This window comes from Ascaphus truei, chromosome 17 (assembly GCF_040206685.1).
Source record: "Ascaphus truei isolate aAscTru1 chromosome 17, aAscTru1.hap1, whole genome shotgun sequence".
In the NCBI taxonomy this organism is placed as follows: Eukaryota; Metazoa; Chordata; class Amphibia; order Anura; family Ascaphidae; genus Ascaphus; species Ascaphus truei.
The window spans coordinates 33,059,888-33,075,211 of NC_134499.1; the positions used below are offsets into that span (position 1 = coordinate 33,059,888).

At 44.2% G+C, this 15,324-nt stretch overlaps 1 protein-coding gene across 1 annotated transcript in view; it reads right to left on the minus strand.

The window, feature by feature from the left end:
• GRM7 (glutamate metabotropic receptor 7) overlaps nucleotides 1-14,261 on the minus strand; it is a 199,201-nt gene extending 184,940 nt beyond the window's left edge. The window contains exon 1 of the mRNA XM_075574698.1: nucleotides 13,613-14,261. Within this exon, the coding sequence (XP_075430813.1) occupies nucleotides 13,613-14,119 (507 nt within the window). The 5' untranslated portion in view covers nucleotides 14,120-14,261. The remainder of the gene's footprint in view (nucleotides 1-13,612) is intronic.
• Nucleotides 14,262-15,324: the final 1,063 nt, after the last annotated feature.

Here is a 15,324-nt window from a genome sequence, read left to right on the forward strand (position 1 = left end):
ATAACACTTATTTCTAAGGCCGCGTGTATAGTGCCAGCGACGGCGACCGATGACATCACCCGTCGCCACTAGCGAAAGTTATATTTTAGTTTTAAGCGACGTCGCTGGCGACAAGGCCAGTGACGTCACGAAGGGGGCGGGCAGCGCTCTCTGATTGCTTTAGAGACAGTCACATGTGGTGACTGTCTCTAAAAAATCAAATTTACCCGGCTTCAAAATTTTTGGTCGCTCCGTGGCCGTCGCGCTTACTATAAGCGCTTGTGACAGAGTCAATGGATTTGTTTTGGAGCGACGTCGCGTCGCCAGGCACTATAAGCGCAGCCTAAGGATGGGCAGTTTTCTGGGGGTTAAAATCCATATTTTGTAAACGTCAACGTTTCTTTGGAAGTTTTTTGTTTTAAGACACTGGGTGAATTTCTAAGTTTGCAAATGACAAACAGCATAAACTTTTGTGAAAAAGTTTGAAAAGTTCCCAAACATTTAAAAAAAAAAAAATAATAATAATTTCCTGCTCCCGTTGAGTTTTTCCCCATAATGTTAAAAAAAAAAATCAAACACAAAAAGGTTTTACAAAAAGAAACCCCAGTGAAAGTGCCTTTCCCCTAGGGGTATCAGATCCCTCTGTGCTTGTAGCAAAGCAAGAGCTGTGTGGCATTAAACTGGAATAAATGCATCTAAACTGCACCCTTTGTTGGACATCCTATGAAATACATTAAACACCTGGAACAAAGGCTGACAGTAGAGGGATCCTGGAGAGTAGGTGGGGGGGGGGGGGGGGAGAGGGAGGAGAGGGGGGGGGTTGCTCAGGGACCCAGGGCTTCTGTAGATATACGAGGGCACAGCTTCTCTCACTCACTGATTGCCAGGGTGACAGATGTTGTGCAGAGATTCCATCATTTAGCATCTGGATTCTGAGATTGTTTATTGAAGGGAGCTGGGGTTAGTAGTAATTTGGAGGAAGAGCTGATGTAAAACCATATCATATATCATATCATAAGACATCATATGGATGTCCCTGGAGGGAACGTGAGCGTTGGATGGTGAGTCAAGAATGAAAGTTGCATGTCACTTAAATACAACCACCAGTGCAGCCCTGAGCTGCAAAACAGACCAGGACGTGCGCAGTCCTAAAAGAAGCCCGCTGGGGCTCTGAGCCCTTCCCAAAGCTCCCAGTTCATTTCAGGTAGCAGTCCTACGCTGTGTTGATGTCTCCATGTTTTGGATCAGTATTTGGGGCTTTATTTACTGTATTTACAATGCAAACATGCATTATATTCAGGCTCAGTATATTAGGGATGTAACAAGTTCTCTGCAGGTTCCACAAATATGATCTATAGACTTAGACAAAGCAAATGCTACAAGTTGCCTGACTTTAGGGCTAGTGACATTTGGGAGATATTGACCTGCTCCTATTATAATCTTATAGCCATTCGCCCCTCTGCAGGTGGAAGATTCTGCCTTATGCTACTGTATAAGGCCTATTCACTAAATTGCAGTAACCATTGTTAAACACCACTGGGCAGTAAACAAATAAAATCCCAACAGCCTCGTTCTTATTAAAGGGTCAGTCCCTCCCAGGACAAGGACACTGACAGGTTCAGTAGTTTAATTTAGGATAATTGTCCCCTTTTTTTGTTTCAACTCTTAACATTTCTACTGTAAACAAAAGCTTGTTCAGAGTAATTATCACACAGTAACACGCCATTTACACGCTGTGAATATTCTTCAGGCGCTTCTGTATGATATACCTTACATTTGGCAGACGTCTTATAATTACTGTCTGTCCTTTCCAAATGAAAATATCTGCACATCAATATGATAATTACATGTAACGATTAGGTATCTGTACTCCACGGCACATTTCTTATGCATGGTATAATCCATGTATGATTAGACAGTATAATTGTATAATGCATGAGACTTGAGGGTCTAACTGTCCCTTCTCTCTGTATCACTGTCCCCCATAATAGCAGAGACAGGCACCGGTAACCACAGGACCTGTGTGACTATAAGTCACCATTGTGTCACTCAGCAGAGGGAGCCACAGACTTGATGGCTTTTCAAGCTGATTTAAATATGTATTTCCATACCCTTTATATTATTCTCTTAGAATACAGTAAGGGGATCCACGCTGTGTGTGTATAGTGGAATTACATTCTCACATTTATTTAATACCCTTCAGATAATATTACAGAACAGGGGGAAACATCAGTGATGTAAAAACATTTGTTCATTTGTTCAAAAACATTCAGGAAACAACATGGTTTCCTGAATTTATCATTGAAAACCGTCCTGGGGCTTATTCCCAACTCTTCCATCAGGGCTTTTCTTTCGGGACGTTTTATGGGTTCTCTGTACATATCAGGGCATGTACTGTAGGTGTTTTTAATGGCATGGGAGAAGTATATATATGTGTGTAAACATGTTTATGAATTTACAGTATATATATATGTGTGTATTTCTGTTTGTGTTTATGTGTGTAGCCAGGTCAGCCTGATGGCGGTACTGCAACTGCACCGGGCCCGGTGCTCTCCCCCGGGACCCCACCTGTGAAGCGCGTGCAGCGCCGGCGACAGAAAGAGCCCCACCCAGGCGGCGATCACGGATGCAGGCCTAGAAATGGGTGAATCCGCCCAAAGCTGTATCCTGGATTTTCGCTGATGTAACCCCCAAAATTCGTTTTGCTGTGTAAAATCCGCAAACAGATTTGCGTGGATTTATCAAAAACCACCATTGGATACAACCCGCGGACAGATTTGTAGGATCCAATCCACGGATTTAGCAATCTGTTGGCAGAATCTTAGGAATCCGCCAACATATTGCTAAATCCGCTGATTGGATTCTAGAAATACGTCTGCAGGTTGCGGAATCTGTGGAGTGTATTGGTAATAATAATTATAGGCTAAAGCTTTTAAATTCCAGGCATTATTGAAATCCCTGCTCTCTGATTGGTTAAAATTCTGGGCATTATCCAATCAGTAATGGCCTGGAATTTTTGGCAAACTGCCAAGTTTTTTCAGCCAATCAACTTTCAGTTCTCATTCACAAAGCGTGAGATCAGCTCTCAGACAGGGGAGGTGATTGGACAGGAGGCCGCAGCAAGGCACTGTCTCCTCCCCATCCTGCCTGCAGCCAGGCACTGACTCCTCCCCCTCCCTGCCTGCAGGCAGGCACTGTCTCCTCCCCATCCTGCCTGCAGCCAGGCACTGACTCCTCCCCCTCCCTGCCTGCAGGCAGGCACTGACTCCAATCCCCCTCCCTGCCTGCAGCCAGGCACCGACTCCAACCCCTCCCAGCCTGCAGTCAGGCACTGACTCCAACCCCTCCCTGCCTGCAGCCAGGCACCGACTCCAACCCCTCCCTGCCTGCAGCCAGGCACTGACTCCAACCCCTCCCAGCCTGCAGCCAGGCAGTGACTCCTCCCCCTCCCTGCCTGCAGCCAGGAACTGACCCCTCCCCCTCCCTGCCTGCAGCCAGGCACTGACTCCTCCCCCACCCTGCAGCCAGGCAGTGACTCCTCCCCCTCCCTGCCTGCAGCCAGGCACTGACTCCTCCTCCACCCTGCCTGCAGCCAGGCACTGACTCCTCCCCCTCCCTGCCTGCAGAGAGCTCCGTACAGGAGAGTGAGGGGAAAGGTTTGTGTGTCTGTGTGTGTTTTGTGGGTGGAAAGGGGCCAGCAGAGTTTTTTATTGGTGTGTGTGTGTCTTCTGTTAGTGTGTGTTCTGTGGGTGTAGAGGGGGCAGCAGAGTCTGCTGTGTGTGTTTTGTCGGTGTAGAGGGGGGGCTGCACTGTATGTGTCTGCAGTTTTGTGGGTTTACTGGGGGCTGCAGTGTGTGTTTGTGGGTGTAGAGTGGGGGCAGCTGTGTGTGTGCGTGTGTGTGTGTGTGTGTATAGAGGGGGCTGCGTGTATGCACAATTTCCTTTTCATAAACTTGCAGTAATAGCAAAAGAATGTAGACAATCATGCTGATAAAAATCAATATGACTAGAAAAGTGTCTCTTTTTTATGAAAAATTTAAAAAATAAATGAATAAGCCTACATTTAGCCTATAATAGAAATAATCCCTCAAAATAGGGCATTATTGGCCAATAATGCCCTGGCTGGGTTAAAGTTGCCCTGTTCTTTGGGGATTAATACTTAATTAAAAAAAACGCTAAACACGAATCGCCCTTTTTCAGATTGATCCACGGAAATCCGCCGACCAAAGGAACCGGACGAACCGCTGCAAATCCAAATCTGCCCCCAAAATTCGCCTATCTCTAGCCAGGCCCATCTTCCATCTCAGTGCTCCATCCAATGCCGCTGCCGCTTCCCCACAGGTAGGGCTCCGGAGAAGGGAAGAGTGCAGGTACCCAGACTGCACCGGGTTCTGACAGTCCTGTTTGTATGTTATACATTTGTATATGTGAATGTATTTGTAGATGTATAAATGGATGAGCATGTTAATGTATATATGTATGCGTGTGTATATTTGTGTTTGTGTACCTCTCCTCTCACTCAGATACTGTATGCAACCCCTTGTAATTCTAATCAGTCATCTTTACAATTTGCAGTCTTCAGACCGACGACGGATCACAGCCCCTGTGACAGCCTCACTATGTTATAATTGGTTTGTAACTGCATTTTTTTTTTTAAATCGTATATTACCAGCAGCTAATAGCGTCTAGTGCGGTGGCAGAGAACATAACAGAAGACTTGGCAGAGAGCTGGTAGATCCATGGGAGAGGGCAGATGAGAAGGGGGTGGCAGTGCGAGTTTGGTGATCTCACCAGTCGCTCAAAAATGCAAATCTAACCCTTTATGGGCTCAGGAGCTCGGAGATACATTTCAGAGCTGTAACATGAAGAATACCTGAGCAACTAATACCATGGAGCCCTTATTGTATATACCCGCATTTCTCTGGCATGAGTTACAGGGCCTTTGGTACTACTGTGGTTCTTAGGGGTAGGGATATCACTCTTTATATAAGGTGTGTTTCCCATCCCCCTCTCTTGTTGATGCATATTTAGGTATTGCAGGTTTTCGGTGTTAATTTTTTCATAAAACTGTTGTTTATTTTTGTTTTTTTCTGGTGTTTTCATTTTATTTAAAACAATCTGTGTTTAACCGTGTTAACAATAAAAAATAAAATGAACACTAGAGATCGGCGAATCCACCCAAATCCGTTTCCAGGATTATTTCGCATTACCCCCGCCCCCTTCCCCCCCACCTCCAAAATCTGTTTCGTGGTGTAAAATACGCAAACAGATTAATAAAAAAACGCCATTGGATACATCCTGTGGATGGATTTGTAGAATCCAATCCGCGGATTCATAAGAATCCACCAATGGATTGCTGAATCCGCTGATTGGATTCTACGAATCCGTCCATGGGTTACTGGAAATTCGCAGTGTATTGGTAATAATAAAAAAAATCCACAAAACGCGAATCGCTCTTTTTGAGATTGACCCGATGAAATCCGTGGACCAAAGGAACCGGCCGTTCCATTGCGGATCCAAATTCTCCCATCTCTAACACTCATTTGAATTTGGTGTTTATTGGTGCCCATCTCCCCTGTGATGCTGGGGTCTCCTACCTGGAGACGGGGCTGCCACAAGAAGTGGAATTTGACAGGATGCTTGATTTCAGGTGTTAACCGAAAGTGCAAAATGGGCAATCAGTGGTGGTTTTTTTTGGTGTTTTTCAGGTAAAACCGGGATGCCTACTCATGTTTCCTAACTTCTGCAGCCTTGGCAATAATAATTGCAACAAGTTCTACTAAAAACTGGTGTTACTCCCTCCATAAAACCAGACCCAGTTATGCCCAAAGTCGGCTTATGATTGAGGGATTTAGGGGTCCTCCTACAGTTGCTATTTTTTAGGTTATAGAACTCAGAGAGGTTCTTCCTTTGCCTGCACACTCAGTAAATCTGAGAGACAGCTTTTATCACTTCTGTCTCCTAGAATACTGCAGTGCATAAGGCCTGGGATAGACAGCATCAGCTCTGTCTCCCATAACTAACATTGATTAGGGCAGGGAGGGATTTGTTTCCATCTGTCACAGTAAAAGTACTTTCCATGGCAGCCTACTGACCTGTGAAAGGACTTGCTTAAAGCAGGGTAGGAAGAAAAGCACCTCTTGGATATCATTCAGATTCCTAAGCTAACATGTATTTCATGGAGGGAGAATTGTGGTCCACCAACCAGTCCCTCAAACCAGAGAGTGGGAGGACAGGGGCACAAAGAACATTTAATACCCAACACAGGGAGATGATTGATGGTTTATATAGAGGTCGTGGCAGCAGTTATTGCAGCAATAAACAGGATCATATCAAAGAAAAAAAACATGTTCCTCTCCACTTGGTCAATCCTGTGCCGTTTTATTGCAGCAGTTCTGCAGCTTGGGGGGCTTTGGGGAGTGACCCTTTTGATTGCTGAATTACAGAAGGGTCTCACATTCTGCAAAACAAAACATGTAAAAACATTACAATGAGTCTCAAATGGGCTGAAGGAGCGGCTCGGTGAGGAAAGGCACTGACTCCGATAACAACAGAACCGAGCTTGAAGCAGGGGAGCCTGGTTCAAATCCTGGTGTCAGCTCCAGACAAGTCACTTTATCTCCCTGTACCTCAGGCACCAAAAACATAGATTGTAAACTCATCCGGGCAGGGTCTGTAAAAATACTAAGTATAATGCTGCTTGCTGCACACTATACTGTAATCGGGAAATACCTTGAGTCCCATTAAAGTAAAATGTAAAAATAAAATGATGCCGCAAACCAAGGGAATTGCTTGAAATGTTTCTGATGTTTCTGATGTTTCTGATGTTTGGATATTATCCCAACACGATTCATTAGAGGTTTTCATATTATTTGTAGATCAGATTTTGATCACACCTCTGCCTCACCAGAATTGTAATTGTATGCAAATGTCTGAAAGGGGCGTGTTTATGCAGATTTATAGGTCTTCCCAGGATACATCAATTCTTAGTCAATGTATATATGAATTGAATTATTTCGATAATATATTTGGGTACAAGGTTTCTCCCCACCCCTCCCCCCCCCCCCACTTTATTCACAATTATGCTGCATGGTGTTAAATAAGATTACACTTTTTTGTTACACATATTTAGCACAAAAGCCAACATATTTTATTTCCAGTAGCGCCACGTTATATATTTCTATAGGAGTAAATCTAGGCCAATGGTTTGGAGATAAATAATGGCGAGTTAGTAGAGGAACAGATCCTTTCTCATGCATATGTCACTCAGAAGAGCCTGGTACAGAGACTGGAGGCTGGGGGGGGAGGAGTTATTTACTAAAATGTCTCTGGCTTGCAAAACTGGGACAAAAACAAAGCAAATGTGCAAAAAAATTGCTTTCAATGGGATTCTTTTCCTTGGATAAATCTGGTGCTCTTTTTGCACTGGTTTTCCAGCTGAGAGACCTTAGTAATTAACCCTTTGTGATTGCACAGCTTGGTTGGAAGATAAGAGCAGGGCTAGTGAATCACATTGACTAGTAGCACATTCTTTTGAATTTGAATGAGGATTTTTGCATCACTTTTTAAGGCCCTGAAGAGAGGGGAGTCTCATCAGGCAAAGGGGGGATCTCCTCTGGTGGGCTGGGGGAAGGTCCGAGTCCTCAATGGTGCAGGGACAGACCCCGTGAGATGTGCGTTATTTACAGATATATCCTCTCAGAGGAGGAATCTGTCTCTGCACCGTGAGACTTGCCATTTACCCCTCTGCTAAATTGTCCTTGTAGCAGGAAGGGGCTGAGTTCTTGCCATTAACCCTCTCCATTCTGCCCATGCGACTACCTTATTGCTCAGTGTAAGCAGAGGGGCATTTAACTCTCAACATGACGAATGTTTTTGCGTGGGGTAGCAAAGCAATTGATCGCTCTTGCAGTGTGTCTCATGGCCTTCTGTTCCCCGAAGCAGTGAATGGGTTAAACACGTTTACTGCTAATGAATGGCAGAGAAATGTAATGATTTCTCGGTATGTTAGTGGATCAGCAGCTGATGGGGCGTGGAAGCATTAACACTATTTCCCAGGTCCCCAGACCACAAGGAGAATTCTCATTGTTTTGAACTCTCAGTGTGAAGTGATTAATGGGCAAAGCTTTTACTGTCTGGTAGTTAGTGGAAGAAGAAAGCAAAGAGTGAAAGAGACAGAGAGAGAGAGGACAGTGCGGCAGGGAGAGGCAGAGAGAGAGAGACAGCAATGAATGAAGGAAGACCAAAAGAGACACATGGAAAGGGAGGTATTAATGCTATTATAGTGCATGAGCCTAAAACACTCAGGAAGACAGACCACTGGGGACTAAAATCTAAAAGAGAAGAGGTGGGGAGGAATTGTGAGGGGCAGGGGGTAGAAGAGATGGGTGGAATTGGGGAGGGAGAATAGGTGGGGAGGGAGGGAAAGAGATGAGGTGGGGAGAAGAGGTGATGAGGAGGTGTTGAATGAGGAGAAGCGGTGGTGCGGAGGGGGAGAAGAGGTGGAAATTAGGTGGAGGGAAGAAGAGGTGGAGAGATGGGGAGGGGGCGAAGAGGTGAGTGGGGGGAGAAGAGATGGGGAGAGGGAGAAGAGATGGGGAGGGGGAGAAGAGATAGGGAGGGGGAGAAGAGGTGAGGAGGTGTTGAAGGGGCAGATGTGGGGAGGTGGGAAGGAGGTGGTGGGGAGAAGAGGTAAGGAGGTGTTGAAGGGGGAGAAGGAGTGGGGAGGGGGAGAAGAGGACAGAAGGAGGTGGTGGAGAGAAGAGGTTTAGGGGCAGAAGGTGGGAGGGGAACATTCACCAACTTTAGAAAAGTGATGCAAACCTCACACTCACACGTGTGTCCCTTTCAGTGACACGTTCATATATTATTATATTCGCAGCAACGGTCAAATATCACAAAACCGCAGCAGATTTATAAATGAAAAACATTGAAAGTAAAATGTTTCCTTGATAGGTATCCTGCTGTTTGCACAATGGGGACTGATTATTAATAGCATTTCAGGTCCTTGATATACAGAACTAGGAAACCCTTGATGGGCCCAGCAATTAAAAGGATTTCTGATAAGGAGCAGGTTATAAGAGATCACCTTGGCTTGGTTGGTTCTCATGTCTTAGCTGTACATTGCCATGCACTTTGTATACAGGCATTTATTAAACTCTCTGTGGAACTGGCTCACCCTTTCTCTGTGTCTAACGAACTTGTCCGGTGGGAGATATTTATGGATAACCTGCTTGATAATCCACTGAGTCCATTTTCAGAAAATCCAGTCAAATCTTGTGACTTGTGACTCATTAAGTCCCCCAAAATATGTTTCCTTTGCTCCCAGAGGAGTCATATCAAGACCGGCCTGGTCTGTATTTAAACACGAGGGCATTGAGCAGAGAGGGGTGTAACCCTCATGGACATTAGAACTAAATAAGTATTGTACAAGAACAAATCTGTTACTCTTCTGTGATAACACAACCTCCAAGAGGCACAGAGGATTCTCTTACTCATAAAACATCTGATCTGATTGAAGGAATAGCAGTATTTTTGGATTTTGTTTGGATTATACTCCATAAACGACATTGCTTCATCTTTTATTAGGTAAGGAGCGATGCGTTGTGGAGGCCAACGGCAGGATGTTCAATACGTCTCTAGTGATTCCGCGCCATATTAAACACTTAACATTAATATCGGTATTGGGTTGTTGAAGGAAACATTTCCCATTAATATCGGTATTGGGTTATTGAAGGAAACACTTCCCATTAATATCGGTATTGGGTTGTTGAAGGAAACACTTCCCATTAATATCGGTATTGGGTTGTTGAAGGAAACACTTCCCATTAATATCGATATTGGGTTGTTGAAGGAATCACTTCCCATTAATATCGGTATTGGATTGTTAATGGAAACACTTCCCATTAATATCGGCATTGGGTTGTTGAATTAAACATTCCCCATTAATATCGGTATTTGGTTGTTGAAGGAAACACTTCCCATTAATATCAGTATTGGGTTGTTGAAGGACACACTTCCCATTAATATCGGTATTGGGTTGTTGAAGGACACACTTCCCATTAATATCGGTATTGGCTTGCTGAATGAAACACTTCCCATTAATATTGGTATTGGGTTGTTGAAGGAAACACTTCCCATTAATATTGGTATTGGGTTGTTGAAGGAAACACTTCCCATTAATATCGGTATTGGGTTGTTGAAGGAAACACTTCCCATTAATATCGGTATTGGGTTGTTGAAGGAAACACTTCCCATTAATATCGATATTGGGTTGTTGAAGGAATCACTTCCCATTAATATCGGTATTGGATTGTTGAAGGAAACACTTCCCATTAATATCGGCATTGGGTTGTTGAATTAAACATTCCCCATTAATATCGGTATTTGGTTGTTGAAGGAAACACTTCCCATTAATATCGGTATTGGGTTGTTGAAGGACACACTTCCCATTAATATCGGTATTGGGTTGTTGAAGGACACACTTCCCATTAATATCGGTATTGGCTTGCTGAATGAAACACTTCCCATTAATATTGGTATTGGGTTGTTGAAGGAAACACTTCCCATTAATATCGGTATTGGGTTGTTGAATGAAACACTTCCCATTAATATCGGTATTGGGTTGTTGAATGAAACACTTCCCATTAATATCGGTATTGGGTTGTTGAATGAAACATTTCCCATTAATATCGGTATTGGGTTGTTAAATTAAACACTTCCCATTAATATTGGTATTGGGTTGTTGAAGGAAACACTTCCCATTAATATCGGTATTGGGTTGTTGAATGAAACACTTCCCATTAATATTGGTATTGGGTTGTTGAAGAAAACACTTCCCATTAATATCAGTATTGGGTTGTTGTATTAAACACTTCCCATTTACATTGTATTGGGTAGTTGTATTAAACACTACCCAATAATATCAGATGTTTTCTCAATAGATGAAATCAAAGCATGTATTTTTTTTCCTAAATACAGACCTTAAATAAACTGTTATTAATGAGGACAAGATAAAACCAACAGTTGTTTTTCTACATTTCATTCAATATCATGAGACGATTCTCTCATTTTCATGGGTATTTACATCTGTAGTAAACATGTTTCTTAATGTGATTTAATGCTGCACAGAGGGGTAAGGTTAGAAATCTAGAAACGAATAGTGTCAAGATACTTTGGAAGCATCGTGTACAATATGAATTATACTCCATAGCAATTTACTACGGTACTTTACATACATTTGCATTGATTGTGCTCATTTGCAAGTGATTTGCTGACAGAGAAATAGGAGACATTAAAAGAAGACCAACTTTGCAGGCGTTATAATGAAATGAACACATTCTGTATTTGTTTTATATTCTTCAAGTTCGTCGCAATCAGATCTGATCTTCAAGAAACGTCCATCCAAAGCCTGAGACATTTACAAATTACTACTTAGATAAAAAGAGATGACAGGAGATCAATAGCTGGGTACATGATGTTCTTCCATGTTGGACCCTGCATTATTATACAGAGCAGTTTATAGCACCTGTTAATACCTCGCTGGGTTATAGTGGTGTAACGGGTATCGGTTTATGACACACCACTTTGGGTTACACTCTGCGGATCGGGGTAACTTGGGCCTCTCATTCAGGAGGGTTTAGGGAGTAATAAATCCACTCCCTGTGATCTACTCATTTTTTTCACCTCATACTCCAGTCCCTATAACAATACTCGGCATTCCATCTTTTACATCATCTTTAAGGGTAAATGAGTACTGCAACGTGTGGTCGTGTGTCACAGGTTATCAGATCCTTTTCTACAAGGGGCAGACATTAAAAACAGCATAGAAAAAAATGAAATAGAACTGTACATAGAGGAGTTAGTGGTGGTACTGTATCGGAATGTATGCGTATTACTGACATATTACCCAAACTGAAGTGACACCGCTCTATCCACATACACCTGCACTAATCTTCCTGAACTTCAGCACCATGGAGAGGGACAGTGGGCAATTAGAATCTCACTGCAAATGGCTAGTTTTCTAGTGCATGCAAGATTTGGGTGCAATGTGATGGGATTTGGAGGGTGCTGGGCTCTGAAGGCAAGAGGTAGTTGAGACTTTCCAAGTCATGTAGTCAAATCAATGAGACGGGTTGTGTAGGGTGTATCATGGTATGTTAAGCTATATAAGGGTATATCAGGATATATCAGGGTGTATAATATAATATTACACGGAGTTCAGATTGTGTTACAAGTGTCTCTCTGGCCTCGGTCGCTTTGCTGAACTGTTGTGTAAATATGAAGGGGAGGAAAGGATCTCTTAACGTGAACATCTCCATTCATAGCTACATTCGTAAATCATGTGATTGAACACTTTGGCCTCACGTGTAATGGTTAAACCCCATCACTACCTAAGCCGCTGACAATGTGTGTCTCAGATCCGGTACTTAAAGGGTTAACCACCGTGTCTCCCAGCCAGACGTGTCCTGTGTTACAGTGCAATGCACAGCACGCTATGAGGTTCTGGTCCTGCAGGTAGGGGAGACTGGGAAGCTTTTCTGGGTCAGTAGCTAATGAAATTGCTTTCTAGTCCGAATATATCTCACAGACAGAGGCCTGTAAAGCAATGCGGTGGCTTCCAGTCCTCCCAGCAGCCCAAGGGTTAACCAGCACACACTAAATTAAGGAACCGTTTTTCTCAAATTATTTGCATTAACCCTCCCCCTCCCACACACACATACTGTATACAGGTACACACACTCCCACACACACAGACACACACACACACCCCCACCCCCACACACCCCCACACACATACATACATATATACACCCCCACACATATACACACACACAGTCACACACCCACTCACATATACACACACACATTCACCCATACACACCCGCAAAAAACACACACACACACACACACACACACACACACACACTCCCAGCTGCACCACAGATGGTTTGATAACATATATCAGCATTCAGTGATTGCCGAAGAAAAGGGTGTCAGGACTGGAATATGAACCAGGGATAGCCATACAGTGCAGATAGCATAGGGCGGAATACAGGGCTATCACACGCTTTCAAGGAGGTATATTCATTAACAGAACCAACCGCATGAATGCAGCGGGAAATAGGTTTGGGGGAAAGATAAAGGATTAAACACGCCTAATGTGCCCGGCACCTGTTAGAGAAATAGTAATGCGAATTATAGAACATTCTAAATGAATATTCCACATGTAGTCACCCTCAAAAATGAGCAGAGGGGTGGAAAGAAGCAGTTCATCATAATACTACTAATAATAATAATAGGAAGTCGGAATCATAGATAACGTATATAACATATGAGAGAGAGAGAGAGAAGAGAGAGAGAGAAGAGAGAGAGCAGAAAGCACTGGGAGGAAATATCAAGAGGGATAGAAAAAGAAAGAAGAATAGCCAGATAAGCCAGAATAGACAGATAAGAGAGGGAGAGATAAGAGAGAGGAAGAGGTGCAGATAGAAGGGGGAGAGGCAGCTGGAAAAGCAACATGTGAGCAAGGTATTTATTCTCTGCATGTGGAGGGACAGCAAACATGACCCAACATGACACACGGTAACAGGAAGACCGTCCCAGGATCGCTGTCCAAGAGAGAAGCCCCTACCTGGAAGAGCCTCAGGATATTTGCCACCATGATGGACACAGAACTTCCAGATGCCCCAATCACTCCAACTACTTTCTCCGGTCGGACAAACACCGGCGGGTCCCCGTTGGTGCAGCGGACATCAGATGTGTCCTTTTGAATCAGAGCCTGGACAAAGGTCAGAGATTGCTCTAGTGCATAGGTGTCCCGAGAGCAAGTGTCTAGGATCCGAGCCCCTAAAGTCACATTTGGCAGCAGCTCTGGGTCACTATTGATCTGATCCAGTGCATATAGCATGGCCTCCAGCCTGTGGATACCGTTCTCTTTCTTGATGTCCCCACAGGGCATCCCGGGAGGACCTCTGGCATGGACAGGAAAAAGCCCCCCCAAAGTGATATCCCCTTCTATCCTGATGGAATGAGGTGCGTACTGCTCCTGTCCAGAAACCAGCGCTGCACAAAGCCAACATCCCAACCAGCGGGGCAACCCGAACAGGTGTAAAAGCCAAGTGCCCCCCGGAGTCAGCATGGCTGCTCCTAAAGGGGAGGGAAGGGGCTCCTGCTGAGGAGGTGGGCTGTCCGATGTGGGGTCTCCCAGTAAGTAGAAGATGTGCTGCCTCCCTCTGCTGCCTCTGACAGTAACAGTGACTGGCTCTGCACATCCTGCTCTTTAAAGCAGCCTCTCTGCTTGTCCCGCCCTCAGAATGTCATCACGTAGCCTGCGTGTTATGTCATGTTCTCATGTGTTGCAGCCATGGTTTTGGGGTCCCTCGCCCATTCCCTGATCTGTCACCTGTCACTTCAAAGCAGATGGGAGCTGTCCGCGGTGCTGAAAGATACCTGTCCCGATGCTTCGCTACATACAGTACAGTAGTATTTTTACGCAGGGGCAGCTGTGCTTGAAACAGTTTGTGCTGTAATAATTTAAAGCTTAATGTGCCATTTGTTTGTATAACTCTGTTATCATGTGACTCTTGCTTTACACACCTTAGTATAGTGTTGTATTACAAATCTATCCTGTGTAGCCAAAGCATGTTGCCTCGCTTGACCTTTCCTTCTCTATTCACATTCACGCCTTGGATCAAATTTGTTGCTTCTTCCTCTGTAGCATTGATTTGACCTTTCCTCTGTCCATTTACTGCTAAAACTCTAATGCATGTCCTTATCCTCTCCCATCTGGATTGTTGTGATATTTTGCTAACAGGCATCACTGCCTCACAACTTTCTCCTTTGCAATCTATCCAGAATTCTGCTGCTAGAATAATTTCACTTACTCCCAAAACAGTCTCTGCTCATCTCCTCCTTATATGGCTCTCCTGGCTTCCCATCAAGTTTCGGATCACCCACAAAGTTCTCATCATGTCACGCGACCCTGCGGCATCATTTGACGCCCATCGCCAAGGCAAAGCGGCGTCACCTGACACCGCGGGGTCACGTCATGTCACGTCATATGACCCCGCTGCGTCATGTGACCCCGGCACACAGGTAAGGGGGAGTGCGAGCACTAGGGGAAAGCAGGCAGTGGGGTGCAGCACCAGAAGTTTGAGCACCTCTGCTGTAGGGCATGGATTTCCTTTCCTATTGTCTGATTGTGTTTGTTGCACATATTGTATGATAATTCCCTTTATTGTATTGTCTCTTTTGTAAAGCGCTAAGTACACTGTGGACATTATATAAATAAAGACATACATACATTCATACATACATACTTCCTCCCTCTTCCGTCAAATTAAG